This window comes from Peromyscus californicus, unplaced genomic scaffold, assembly GCF_007827085.1.
Source record: "Peromyscus californicus insignis strain IS unplaced genomic scaffold, ASM782708v3 Scaffold_3__1_contigs__length_106647218, whole genome shotgun sequence".
Classification (NCBI taxonomy): Eukaryota; Metazoa; Chordata; class Mammalia; order Rodentia; family Cricetidae; genus Peromyscus; species Peromyscus californicus.
The window spans coordinates 42178290-42192050 of NW_026294551.1; the positions used below are offsets into that span (position 1 = coordinate 42178290).

General features: G+C 42.8%; 1 protein-coding gene across 1 annotated transcript in view; it reads left to right on the forward strand.

The window, feature by feature from the left end:
* The window catches only part of Myo1d (myosin ID), a 313484-nt gene that overhangs the window by 184179 nt on the left and 115544 nt on the right, over positions 1 to 13761 (forward strand). The window contains exons 17-19 of the mRNA XM_052759911.1: positions 772 to 995; positions 9086 to 9230; positions 10555 to 10659. Of these exons, the coding sequence (XP_052615871.1) occupies positions 772 to 995; positions 9086 to 9230; positions 10555 to 10659 (474 nt within the window). The remainder of the gene's footprint in view (positions 1 to 771; positions 996 to 9085; positions 9231 to 10554; positions 10660 to 13761) is intronic.

The window sequence follows — 13761 nt, forward strand, 5'->3', positions numbered from 1 at the left end:
TGTATAGGGAAAGGGCCTTGTTCAATCATAGATTACATCAAATTCAGCTTTGCTCAAGGGATTGCAAAATAGGAGTATATGGATACAGGATCTTGAAAAAAAAAGTATCTCTGATTGGATGCTTAGATAAATTTGGCATTTATATATTGTCTGATTAATTTCTGAGTTGCTGAAACATGCAAGAAAACTTCATATAATACTGATGATCTCTTTGGCCCTTCATGTGATATTGATCCCCCCCCCCGAATATATTAAATTCTCAGGACTTTATCTCGTGCCTAGAGAGAGTGGGAGCGTAGGCTTTGTGTAAATCCGGTTGCAAACCCAAAGTGGCATTCCACTTACCACCGGTGTGTGTGATCTGTGTGAAAGTCCATTTCCTAAAGCACTGTAGATGCTTATGGCATTTGGCTCTGACTCATCTTACTTGACTTCAGCTTTCCTAAAATATTTATCTATCTACAGATACTTGCAGTTTGGTTTTCTTCATTTCGTGACAATAAAGTTAAAACCACTTTAAATACCACACACACTTCTCTGTAGAATTATGAGTGGCTAGGTCCTGGAGGGATGGAGGGGGGCGGGGGACCATGGTTCCCGGCGCCATCTATTGTCGGAAAGTGGAATCAACAGACTTTGTCTGATTATTTCACCAAGCAGGTTTTTGCCAGCTGATCTGGTTAAGGAGAGGAACCAACCATCTGTAATGCCAAAGTCACCTACTACTCAGTCAGCCTGCAACATTTTTGGTTTTCTTTCTCTGTCCTGAAGGTGTGGCGTGGCACCCTGGCCCGAATGCGGTACAAGAGGACCAAGGCAGCTCTGACAATAATCAGGTACTACCGGCGCTATAAAGTGAAGTCGTACATCCACGAGGTAGCCAGACGTTTCCATGGTGTCAAGAACATGAAAGACTACGGGAAGCATGTGAAGTGGCCAACCCCACCAAAAGTTCTGCGCCGTTTTGAGGAGGCTCTGCAGTCAATTTTTAATAGGTAATAACTTGGCAAGTACCACATTCCTGTACAGTGGCCCACTCCCAAATCCTAGGCCATCGTATTGGCTCAGCTCTTTGCTGTTGTGACATTTACCCCTCTATCTTGTGTTTGATTGGTTTTGTTTTCAAAGGACATCTGCTCACCTCTCAAAGTAATGGAACTGTCAACGTAATTTTCCTGTAGCACTTGACAGCAACATGTCACAACTCCTGGATCTAAGCCACACTTAAGATAAACTACCAGCATGCTGTCCCCCACTTCCTGTCATTAGCAAAAGACATAAATAACTTTCTTAAAATCAACACACATACTTCAAACTAGCAAGTCACATTGATCCTATCAGAGCAGCAGCTCAGTCCAACTGTGCCTTCGACTCAGGAGTTCCTGAGTCCCAGGCCCACCAGAGACTGTTTGATGGAGCTGAGCATGGGGCCCAGGTCTTTAACAGTACCCGGTGGCTTTAGAGTGCAGCCAAGGGACAAAACAACTATTTTAGGTCATGCTTTTTTAAAATGAATACCCATGGAAAATTTGAACCTTCCCAGCTGACTTTTTTTGTGGCCTGCCCTGAATCCGAGATCGTCTTTGATAAAGTCCTTCCTCCTCAGTTTTTTTAGCTTATGTGTTGACAGCATGTGTGCAGCAGAGACAGTTGCCCCACATATCTTCAGAGAATTGTCCAGGCTCCCATAGACTCTAGATTCTCAACCTCCTAACATAGAATGCTGTGATACTTTCTTTTTTTCCTTTTTTTTTCTTTGTTTTGGTTTTGAGATAGGCTCTCTCTATTATGTAATTTTGACTGTTCTGGAACTTCCCTTATAGACCAGCCTGACTTGAAACTCACAGAGATTCACCTGCTTCTGCCTCCCAGGTGTTGGGATTAAAGGCGTGTGTGCCACCACACCTATCCATGTTGTAGTACTTTAGTAGAACCTGTATCCCTTAAACTACATCTGGATTACTTCTAATACATAATACAACATAAATATTCTGTATGTGGTTGTCATTGCTGTGTTGTTTAAGGAGTAATCAGAAAGAAAATCTCTACATGTGTTCAACAGAGTTACAACCATTGTTGACCTAACTATACTAGCCATCTGAGGCCAGTTGAACCCAAGGATGCAGATCCCATAGATATGAAGTATGGATGACATCTAGTGCTGTCTTAACTATAATCATCTGGTGACATTAACCAAACTAACAGATCCCAAATGTAGTCATTTGATATAATTTCTTTTAAAAAGCACTATTTGATATTCTGAATGTAGAACTACCTTTAAATATATGCTAAATCAGACTTTAGTCTTCATTAGAGTTGACTCTCTATTAATAGACTGTACCCAAAGATAGAGAAGTCACATGACAGGAAACTCATGAATATGTATCTCATTTGCACTTTATGAAAGCCATACGATGCAGACCTGTTGGTGCAGGCCCACAGCCGTAACTGCTTAGGAGGTTGGAGTGGGAGGATCTCAAGTTCTTGGGTAACTTAGACCTTGCCTCAAAAGGTAAAAAGAGAGCTGGGGACATAGCTAAGTGGTAAAGTACCTGCCTTGCATGCACAAGGCCTAGATTCAATAACTTAGTCCCCAGTGCCACAAAGGGAAGGGGACAGCAATAAAAGGGACAGAAAATATAAACTAAGGGAAAGCAGAGAAAGCAACCCTCAGTTGTCAGATACAGCACTGACAGTAGTAACTTTCAGTCTTGACAAGTTTCTTCATGTGCAGAGAAAATTTTTAGTAACACTATCTACTGCCTGGATGTTCTACAGATTTTAAAAGTACTTAAGCTGTTTTTAAATTCATACTCATTGTTTCTAAGTGAGAAATATGCTATATATAAAGTTGAGATCCACCATACTATTCACTCCTATTTTTCTTCTTTCTTCTCAGATAACCACTCTAGAAATATTAATGCCCTTCTAAATTTTTGCCCATGCAATTTGTAGTGCAAGTACATATGTGAGTGCGCGCACACACACACACAGAGGCAGCACCATAGAAGGATAAGGAATACAGACCCCAGAACCAATTCATATTTTGACTCTCTTTGGACTAGCTTTGTAACTTTGAAAAAATTAGTAGTGGTGTGTGTGTGTGTGTGTGTGTGTGTGTGTGTGTGTGTGTGTGTGTGTGTGTGTGAGTGTTACAATACCTCATATATCTCAGGCTAGCCTTTAATTTGCTATATAGCCAAGGCTGACCTTTAGCATCTGATATCCTGCCTCCCATTCCCAAGTGCTGGGATTACAGGTATGCATCATGATTTATGTGTTACAGCCAGCAACTGCCAATAGCTCCTTAGCTAGGGGTAGAACCTCATGAGCCTCTCCCTCATCCATAATGGAATTTTGACTGGCTTGATCCTGTATAGGTCTGAGTTCATAAATCCAATGGCCCTGTCACATCCAGAAAACATTTCACAACACTCCTCATCCTTCAGCTCCTACATTCTTTCCACTCCTTCTTCCATAGTGTTCCCTGAGCCTTGTGGGGAGGAAGTAATAAAGATGTCCCATTTAGGGCCGAGCATTGAATGTCACTTATTTTCATGCCTTGACCAGTTATAAATACCTGCACTAGCCACTGCCCACTGCAAAAAGAGACTTCTCTGACTGAAATTGAAAGCAACACAAACCTATGAGTATAAACATATATTTAGCAAGCAATTTGACAACAAGACCATTTAGAAAAACAACAATAGTCGATTCCCCTCTGGGGCCTATAACCTCTCCAGCCGCGGGCATTTGACTAAGTTTATAGTGGTAGTCAAATTCTCTCCTGCAGAGAATTCCTCAAATCTAATCAGAAAGTGGTTGGTTGCCTCCATACTAGTCGTGCTGTAGATGTAACCAACCTTCTTATTAAATAAGAAACACAGAACCAATGCAAAGAAGAAAGCCAAGAGGTCAGAGCTAAGAGCTAAAACCTTACCCTTCCTCCTGCGGTGGTCCTACCTCTCCGAACCAGAGCTACCCCTGTGTTAAAGTCTTTATATAGAGTTCCTGTCCTACCTTCTCATTGGTTGTAAACCCAACCACATGACCGCCTCCTCACAGCCTGTCTGTATAGGCCTCCAGGTTTTCCATGATTGGTATTAAGATTAAAGGCATGTGTATCCAATAATGGCTGTATCCCTGAACACACAGAGACTTACCCAACTCTGCCTACCAAGTGCTGGAATTACAAGCGTACGCTACCACTGCCCTGCTTTCCTATGGCTTGCTAATAGCTCTGACCCCCGGGCAACTTTATTTATTAACATACAAATAACATTTTAATACAAATAAAATATCACCATTTTGGATTAGTGGGCACATCTTGCCTGGCAGGTTACTTTGTAGCATGGAGGTTCCCACCCTGGGTAAGACCATTGATATCTTTTCTCCCCCAGTGGCCTGCATAGCACCTTCTAGCACTATAAAAGCTAGCCATCAGGGAGGAAGTTTCCCAGTCAGTCCCAAGTTCATGTCTCTGTGTCCTACAACCAGTGTGTGTAGTCTTTTCAGGGTCACCAACTACTTATGGTGGACAACCTTGAGAAACAGCAATAGCCTGTGTCATTGGTGGGGGAGGGCTGGAACCTCCTGACTGATAACTCATAGGGAGGCATCCCATACCTGGCACTGAAATTTTCACTTACTAGTGCATGTCCTCTGTGAGTAACATTTCTATACCTACAGAGCACTTTTATTCAAACTCCCTTTTTGTTGTATTTTTTAAATTATCTTACAAAGTAGTGCATTTCCATTACTCGCTTTTATGCATCCTTAGCTTTTCTTGGCTCAGCCCACTCTCCCATCCATCATCTAAACCTTTTACCCCAGTATGCCCCCTCTTGTTTCATGTCCCGTGTATTCTCCTACATCCTCCTCCCTATTAAAGCCTCCCCCACCATAGTCTTCTCTGGCTTCCTGACCTCTACAGACATGCCATGTTAAATATATAAATCTAAGAATTTGAAGTTAGGATCCAGATATGAAAAAGAACATGGGCCGGGTGGTGGTGGCACACGCCTTTAATCCCAGCACTTGAGATGCAGAGCCAGGCAGATCTCTGTGAGTTCAAGGCCAGCCTGGTCTACAGAGTGAGTTCCAGGAAAGGCGCAAAGCTATACAGAGAAACCTTGTCTCAAAAAACAAACAAACAAAAAAAGCACATGGACATTTGCCTGAGTCTATGTTCTCTCACTTAGAGTAATATTTTTCAGTTCCAACCATTTTCCTGCAGATTTCATTTTTTGTTATAGTTGAATAAAATTCTGGTTTGTGTGTGTGAATGTCTGTGTGTGTGTGTGTGTGTGTGTGTGTGTGTGTGTGTGTGTGTGTACACGTGTACGTGTGTACGTGTGTACGTACCACAGCTTCTGTATCCATGAGCTGTTGGGCATCTAGGCAGATTCCATATCCTGGCTGTTGTAAGCACTGAACATGGATATGCAGGTATCTCTGTAGTCAGATGTGGAGTCCTTTGGGTGTATGCCCAGGAGTGACACAGCTAGTTCATCTGGTAGTTCTATTTTGGAAAACTTCCACACTGATTTCCATAGTAGCTGCGCCAATTTATACCCCCTGTTTAATATTTGTGATGACTGCAAATGATAGTGATTAATTTCATATTATACTCTGGCCTGAGCAGGCCTCTTTTTAGGTTTTGGTGTTATTTTAAGTCTAGAACTGATTAATTTGTATAAAATTAAATTTTCTCATCTAGCAAATATTTACCGAACACCTGGGGTTTTGCGGGCACTAACCAGGCTTCCAGGGATACAGTGACAATTGGGAAGAATGGGAACGCCAGTCCCAGCCTTCTCACAAGGGTCATAGTTGATGAGTACATGAAAATACTGTTTGTTCTTCCCCTCTCCCCACCCCCACCTCTGAATGAATCTTGCCATTTGTATTCATGTAGTCAGGCAAACTTTTTCTGTAAAGGGCCTTGAGTATTTTAGGCTATGCAGGCTACATATGGTCTCTCACATAGTCTTTGTTTTGTTAAACATGTAAAAATGTAAAGACTCCTCTTAGCTCACATGCAGTATAAAAACAGCCCTTGAGCCATATTCGAAACAAGCTGTAGTTTATGAACTGTGATCTTGAATGTTTGGTTCTGTGGGATTCTAGGAGATGTGTGCTAAGGGATTCCAATGGGCTTGTTTTCGTCTTTCTGGAATCTCCATGTGTGTTCATTGTGTTACTTTGTTTTTGTTTTCTTTGCTTTTTTATTTGTTTGTCTTGTGTTGAGACAGGTTCTCATATAACCTGAACTAGCCTTAAACTCCATTATGTAGCCAAGGATGGCCTTGATCTTCTGATCCTCTTGCCTCTGCCTCCTAAGTACTGAACTGTGGGCATGTGCCATCATTCCTGGTTCTTTCTAATTGTGTTAGGATCATTCCTTTCCTCACAGTAATTTTTTGTGGTTAAGCATGCTCTATGTCCAGTTTTGTCCTTTTCCTGTCACTGAGGCAGCTGGTCTTTATGGCTGCCTACCTGAAGTTATGTATTGTGGCTTGTATGACCAGAATAATAATCCATGTGGCTCTCACCATGCCACAGGTCAGATGCCTGAAGCCCAGCTGTGCTTCTGTGTTGAGGGTCTCTATCAGATGTGAGCCTTATCTTGGGCCACTGTGGGAACTAAAGCCGACAAGGTGGCCAGGCACATGGTAGGAAAGAGAGCAGCAGTCAGATTAAAGTCTCTCCTACTAGCAGTGTCATGGAGCTCCAGGGCCACTGGGGCAGTTGTTAAGCAGATCACTTAGTGCTGTAGGGCCTGCCTGTCACCATATTCCCGACTTTGACCACTGTCACTCTTCTAGCCTCTGGGCAAGGACTCAGAGCAGTCTGTCTCATACGAGCACTGGTAGGCCATAAAAAGCTCGGGCCGTAGTGGGGAGGGGGAGTCCCTCACTGAAGGTCTGAGCCTTTATGTTTGTTTAGTATTTTATAATCTACCATGGCTGACCCCACAAGCCATGACCTCACTACAGCCATCACCTCCTGCCTTTGCTCTGAGCCCTGCTACTCAGGTCTCAAGATCTTCTGCGTCTTACCATAAAACCTATCCTTGAGAGTTCATCTCCCTGTATTGAGCACAGTGGTCCACACTGACCTGCACCTGCTTCGTATCTGCTAGAAAGTCTTCATAGCCAGTGTGTTGACATCCCCTGTTCTCGTGGCTGTATAGGCTTTCCCTTATTCTTTCATTAGTTGGTTATTTCAGTGTAAAGTTTTTATTCTAGTTGAAGCTTACTCTAGTGTTCCATGGGAACATAGTTTAGGAATCGTTGACCTTGACTGTTCATTCAATTAAAGACAGTTCATTGTGCTTTTAGACAACAGGCATGTCATGTGAGACAAAATTGCTGCTAAGAGCATAGAATTACTTTTGTTGTTCTTCTCAACCAGGAGTATTCTTGGTTTGTTTACAGATGCTGATGCCAAAAACAAATAAAAAAACACTTGGAGTCATCCTTAAACTTCCTCTTTCCCAACAGTCTAATCCATCCACAAATACCATTGGTCCTCCACCAGAATGCATCTAGATCAACCCTTATCTTTGCCTCCATCACCACCTCTCTGAACTGAGTCACATCCCTCTGGTGTGTGTTCTATCAAAGTAGCCTCCTAGCAGATCTTCCTGACCCTAGCCTACAGCAATGACAGTGATCCTGTTAAAGCATGAGTCAGGTCATCCAGTCTCTGGGCAGAACCCTGCAGGGCTGTCTCACCTCATGAAGAGGAGAGACCAGAGTCCTGATGATACCCTTGTTGTTGCTAAAGTTTTCCTGCCTGGCCCACAGTCAGGACAAATCTCTATCACCTGCCAGTCCCACAGCCGCTCAAACCTGACCAAGTAAACACAGAGACTTATATTGGTTACAAACTGTGTGGCCGTGGCAGGCTTCTTGCTAACTGTTCTTACAGCTTAAATTAATCCATTTCCATAAATCTATACCTTGCCACATGGCTCGTGGCTTACTGGCATCTTCACATGCTGTTTGTCATCGTGGCGGCTGGCAGTGTCTCTCTGACTCAGCCTTCCACTTCCCAGCTTTATTCTCCTCCTTGTCCCACCTACACTTCCTGCCTAGCCAATGGCCAATCAGTGTTTTATTTATTAACTAATTAGCAACACATTTGCCATACAGAACATCCCACAGCACCTTGTGGCTCTGTGGACTCATTCATCCCTAGCTCTCACTCTGACTTTTTCTCTTCCTTTCCCTACCCATGCTGTTTCATCTTCTCAGGATCCCATGTTGCCCCCATAACTCACTGAGCAATCCCTGTCTCAGAGCCCTTGCAATACTGTGGTCCCTTCTGGGTATGCTCCTGCTCAACTGTCCATATGTCTGGCATCTTCCTGTATAGCTTTATTCACTATCCTTGCCAAAAGACCCTCTCTAGCCACCCATGTGAACACCACCCTACCCGTGCCTTCCTTCCAAGGCCTTCTGCCTTCTTGTTGTTTCCTGCCATAGCAGGTATCCAATCCCCATCACACATCCATGTGTGTGTTTTTTTTATTATTCTCTGTTACTTCTAAAAGCACCTAGAAGAAAGTTTCTTGGACTGGTTTGCTTTTAGCAGTGCTTCCCCTACATAGAACAGGACCTGGACTTTCATGGTGCTAGGACACGGTTGGATGAATAATGAATCCATGTTTCTGTGACCTAACAATTAACACAGGTTGAGTGTCCCGTATTGAAAATACTTGGGACCAGAAGTGTGATCTCAGACTGTTCAGACATTCAGTTTTACACAGTTCTTGTTGGTTGAGTGGTACCGGAAGGTCTGGACTTCAAGGTATTTAGCATGTCTGTTTGCTTTGTGCCCAACAAGTATTGTACAAGCCGGAAGCCACTGAGTTCTAGTCACTTCAGAGCACACAGACAATAAAGTTGTTGCAAAATTTCTATCTATAGAAAACTATGTTTTACCAACTTCTGGATATATTTTGTAATCATTTTACCTTTTATAGCATAATATACAGTTATTTCATGCTACTTAATGACAGCTTAAAATCCTTTGGGGGAGTAAATGAGTATCTAAGGCCTATCCATCTTATTTGTAGATGGAGAGCATCCCAACTCATCAAGACCATACCTGCTTCAGACCTCCCCCAGGTCAGGGCAAAGGTTGCAGCCATGGAAATGTTGAAAGGTCAAAGGGCAGACCTTGGGCTCCAGAGGGCCTGGGAAGGCAACTATCTTGCTTCGGTAAGTCCAGGTGAACAGTGTGAATTTGTGCAGTTCTGCAAAGAATGTTTCCCTAAGAATTTACAGAAAGGAGGCTGGATGCTTGAGGCCTGGGTTCCAGCCCCAGCACTGTAAAGCAAAGTTAATATCTTACAGAGAGATGTTTTAAGAAACTAAGTAATTTCTCTGAGAGGTGCTAAATTAAAAGATTTTGTTGCTTTTAAATGTACAGTACTTGATGCATCGTCTACTTTGAAGAAGGTTATATCCACATTTATTAGCATACTCTATAACCTGGCCCTTGACCACTTCAATCTTCCCTTGAATTATTCAGCAGCCATTTTTGTTAAGACAGGGTCTCTCTACAAAGCTCTGACTATCCTGTAATTTACTATGTAGACCAGATTGGCCTCAGACTCACAGAGATCCACCTGCCTCTGCTTCCTGGGTGCTAGGATTAAAGGCATGCACCACAACACCTGGCGTCAGCAGCCATATTTTTTTTTATTCTATGTGTCTTTCACATCATGTATCTTGATCCTATTCATTCCCCATCCCTTCCCATCTGCCACCCCACCACTGCATACACACACACACCCCAAAATAAAACAAAATTCAAGAGAAAAAAGGAAGAAAAATAAAATGGAAAAAATTTAAAATCTCATCTTAGAAGCTTTAGAACAACCCAACAAGTCATGCCATATACCCCTTTGTCCATACATCTCTGCTTCCAAGTGTTCATTGAAAAGAGTTACTGGCCTGGTTCATGGCTCCTGGTCTCCACTATGTGATCGATGCTGGGCCCCCACTAGGACTCTTCCTGGACATCCCTCTGCTGCCCTGTGTTAGGGAAGTCCTACAGCTTTGGGTCAGTGTGTCAGGTCCCTTCACGTGCTCCAGCAGATCATAGATGGGTGGATGTTGGGGCAGGCCATGTCGTAACCCTGGGTCTGGGCCTGGGCAGCTATAGGGTTGGTCTGCCAGATGTAAAATGGGGACAGCTCTCCCATGCTTACAACTTTGGGGCTGGCTCACCCACACCTCCGCCAACAGGGTTGCCTCTATTGTGTTGCCCAGGGAAGGTGCAGGGCCTGCTCTCCCTAGTGCTCAGCAGCCATTTTTAATTACATCCTTTATATTATTCCCAAAGCTCCATTTCATCTTCTCTCTTGTTGCCTAATTTAAAGTTTTTAATGGGACCCTTGATATAGTAACACCTTTTTTTAGTCTAACATCTGAGTGAGAGATAAAAGGTATGCTGTAAAACTGTATATGTATAGTTCTAACGCAATATACTGAGCACCTACAGTCTAAGAATTATCCTGTTGTTCCTTTGTTCTTTCAGAAGCCAGATACACCCCAGACCTCAGGCACTTTCATGCCAGTTGCTAATGAACTGAAACGCAAGGACAAATATATGAACGTCCTCTTTTCCTGTCATGTCCGAAAGGTAAGACGCTCTTGAAGCAGTCTATCTTGGAAGGAGAAGACTGACTGAAAAAAAACCCCCATGTGTGGGCCACAGTGAAAACGAGGAGTCCCGTGCAGCTTGGTACGGCACCAGTGAGCTTTGTCAGCCTGTGCTGAGGATGTGTTGGAAAGGATAACATGACCATTTTAGAGTTAGGCTGACGAAGCCTTCCTGAGGGAAAGGAGTAGTCTTGAATAACTACTTTTTTTTTCTTCATTTGATTTTTGAGACAAGGTCTTATGTAGCCAAGGCTGGCCTCAGAATCACTATGTAGCCAAGGGTAAGCTTGAACTCCTTCCCAATTGCCTCTCCAGTGCTGTTTTCAGATGTGTGCCACCAGGCCCAGCTTGATCAGCATTTCTTTTTTAAACAGGTTGTGTGCTTCCTTGAGGCCAGGGACTTGTATTTTACTACAAGTGTATCCTTCACAGCAATCCCAGCCTGCTCTTTATTGAGTCAATATTTACTACCTTTTACACAGATGTCACTGATACTTTAAACACTAAATTTGGAGGGGCTGAAAGGAAGGTCAGCAGTCAAAGCACTTGCTGCTCTTCCAGAGAACCTGAGTTTGGTTCCTAGCCCCTGTGTCTTTCACCATCCCCTGTAATTCCAGCCTCAGGGTCACCTGACACCACTGCCCTCCATGGGCACCTGTACTCAGACACATACCATACACAGACACACATGCAGATACACAATTATTTAAAATAGAGGGAGAGAAGAAATTAGAGTAATTATAAAAGAAGTTTATAAAGTAATCCCAATACAGTTCTATATGTTAATGAAATCATGCATTGGCTTAACAAAAGATACTATTGTAAATGTGGCACCATATAAAGAAGAAATTTAAAGGTAGCAAAGACCTCAGAACAAACACTTTGTTTTAAATCTTAAGAAAAATATTTAGTTCCAGTATATGATTCAGATCAGAGTAATGAAATATGGTTTTCCAGCTCTAAGTTTGGCACTTTGAAATACTGATAGTAAGGGGTGTTTGCAGGGATTTAGGGGAACACTGTTGCCTGGAGTATTAGATCGTTTTGAGTAGGCGATTTGGCATAGCTATCAAAATTTTAAACGTCCATACTTGCTTACTTCAAAACTCCACATCTTAGATTTACCTTAAAATATATTTCTATAGCTGTACATATGAGATTGTAGTGGTAGCTGATAAAAGTTAGTTCAGTAAACTGTGAATGTACACAGTAAGACTATAGTGTAGCTGGTTTAAATGAATAGAGAAAGGATACACATGGGAAGAGAAAGGGCAAGAAGTATCAAATGATAGTTTTTAAGATAGTGAATATCAGCAAGGAAAAAACAAAGATCCCTGAAATACAAGAAAGAGTGAGATGAACTGGGGTATGGCAGTGGTGGAGGACTATCCCAGCATGTGCAAGGCTACATTCCATCCCTCACACCACAGAAGAAAATGGGGAAAGTGAAGAGAATGGCCTCCACTAGACAGTCAGTGTCTCAGGGCGTTCCAATCCATGGGTGAGCAGAGGAGCCATGGCACAGCCGAGTGGATTCCCTAATTGAAAAGACAGCTGGGAGCTGGGAAGGACTGAAGCAGACCTCCAGAGGAGACGTAGAGCGAAGAGCAGAGTAGAAGAAAAGAGAATGCTGCATGGAAAGGATTCCTGAGATGTTTAGACGATCTGGTTTAGACATCAGGTACAGGACACATACAGAAGGAAACCACTATTGGTTGGGCAAGGACCACCACCACCCCACCCCCCAGAGGAGAGGTCACAGTGCTGGTGGTCAGTTAGGTCACACAAACTGAAGACCTCAGGAGCACCAGGTAAGAGCCCTGACAAGGCTCTGCAGCAGAGCGGGAAGTGATTAGCCCTGCTCGTCCTCTAGAAGAAACCTGAAAAGCACTTCTAGAAAGGATCAAAGGTCTCTGGCCTATTAGCACACAAGAAAAAGTTCAAAACATTTATAGAAATATCCAGCGTTCAAAGGTAAAAGTCAGAATGCATAACATCCATCAGCAAGCTTACAGACAAGACCTTGACTTGATAAAGATATGAAAATTCAGTCATCCCAAAAGACACAGACAAGAGCATTGAGGCAGTTATTAACACATTATTTTATATATTCAAAAAGCTAGAGGGAAGATCAGACATGTTTAATAAATACCTTGAAGACTTTTAAATGACTGACAGTTGAACTTATAAACATAAAAAATATGAGAGAAAAATGCAGTCAATAGGATTAACAATAGATTAGACCTTGAAGAAGAAAGATTAGTGGGTTTGGACTGAAATGGCTCAGCTGGGAAAGGTGTTTGCTGCCCAGTCCTGGTGTCCTGTGAGTTCAATCCCTGAAATTCAAGTAAAGGTGAAAGGAGCTAAAGGACTCCACGAGATGTCCCCCAACCTCCCACCTGTGCATCTTTGGCACATGCACACACAACAAAAATAAATTGACAGTTTCTTTAAAAGAAAACTTAGTGAATTGAAGAGATATCAATAAAACTACCCACACTATACACACCCAAAACAACAAAACACAACCCAAATAAAGCCTTAAGAAAAATCATGTAGCTATCTGACTTCTTGTGAGACCCATGTAAATAGACTTGAAGATCCTAGGCACTGTCTTTAGAGAGAGAGGGAGAGAGGGGGTCAGAAGCACTGGAGCAAGAGCAGTTACCCTAGAATTGAATGCCCAGTAAATATATCTTTCAAGTACTGGTGACAGGCTTTTTCAGGCACATCTGAGGGTGAATACTGTAGGGAGAGTCAGAAGACATCATTCAGGCAGGAAGGAGAAAAGGAAATGTGTAAGGCTTTATGCTCTCCACAGAGTATAGTAGTATCAGGAGAAAATCAAGCATTATAACTGTGTTGTACAATCCTGGCAAAACCAAAAAGTAACAAAACAAGTTGTTGTTAAGGAGTCAAGAAAGGATACAGGGAGCTGGAGAGATGGTTCAGGGGTTAAAGAGCACTGCTGCAGACCAGGGTTCATTCCCAGCACTCACATGGTGGCTCACAACCGTCAGGAACTCTATTCTGGCCTCCATGGGCACCAGGCATACACTTGGTGCACATACATACATGCAGA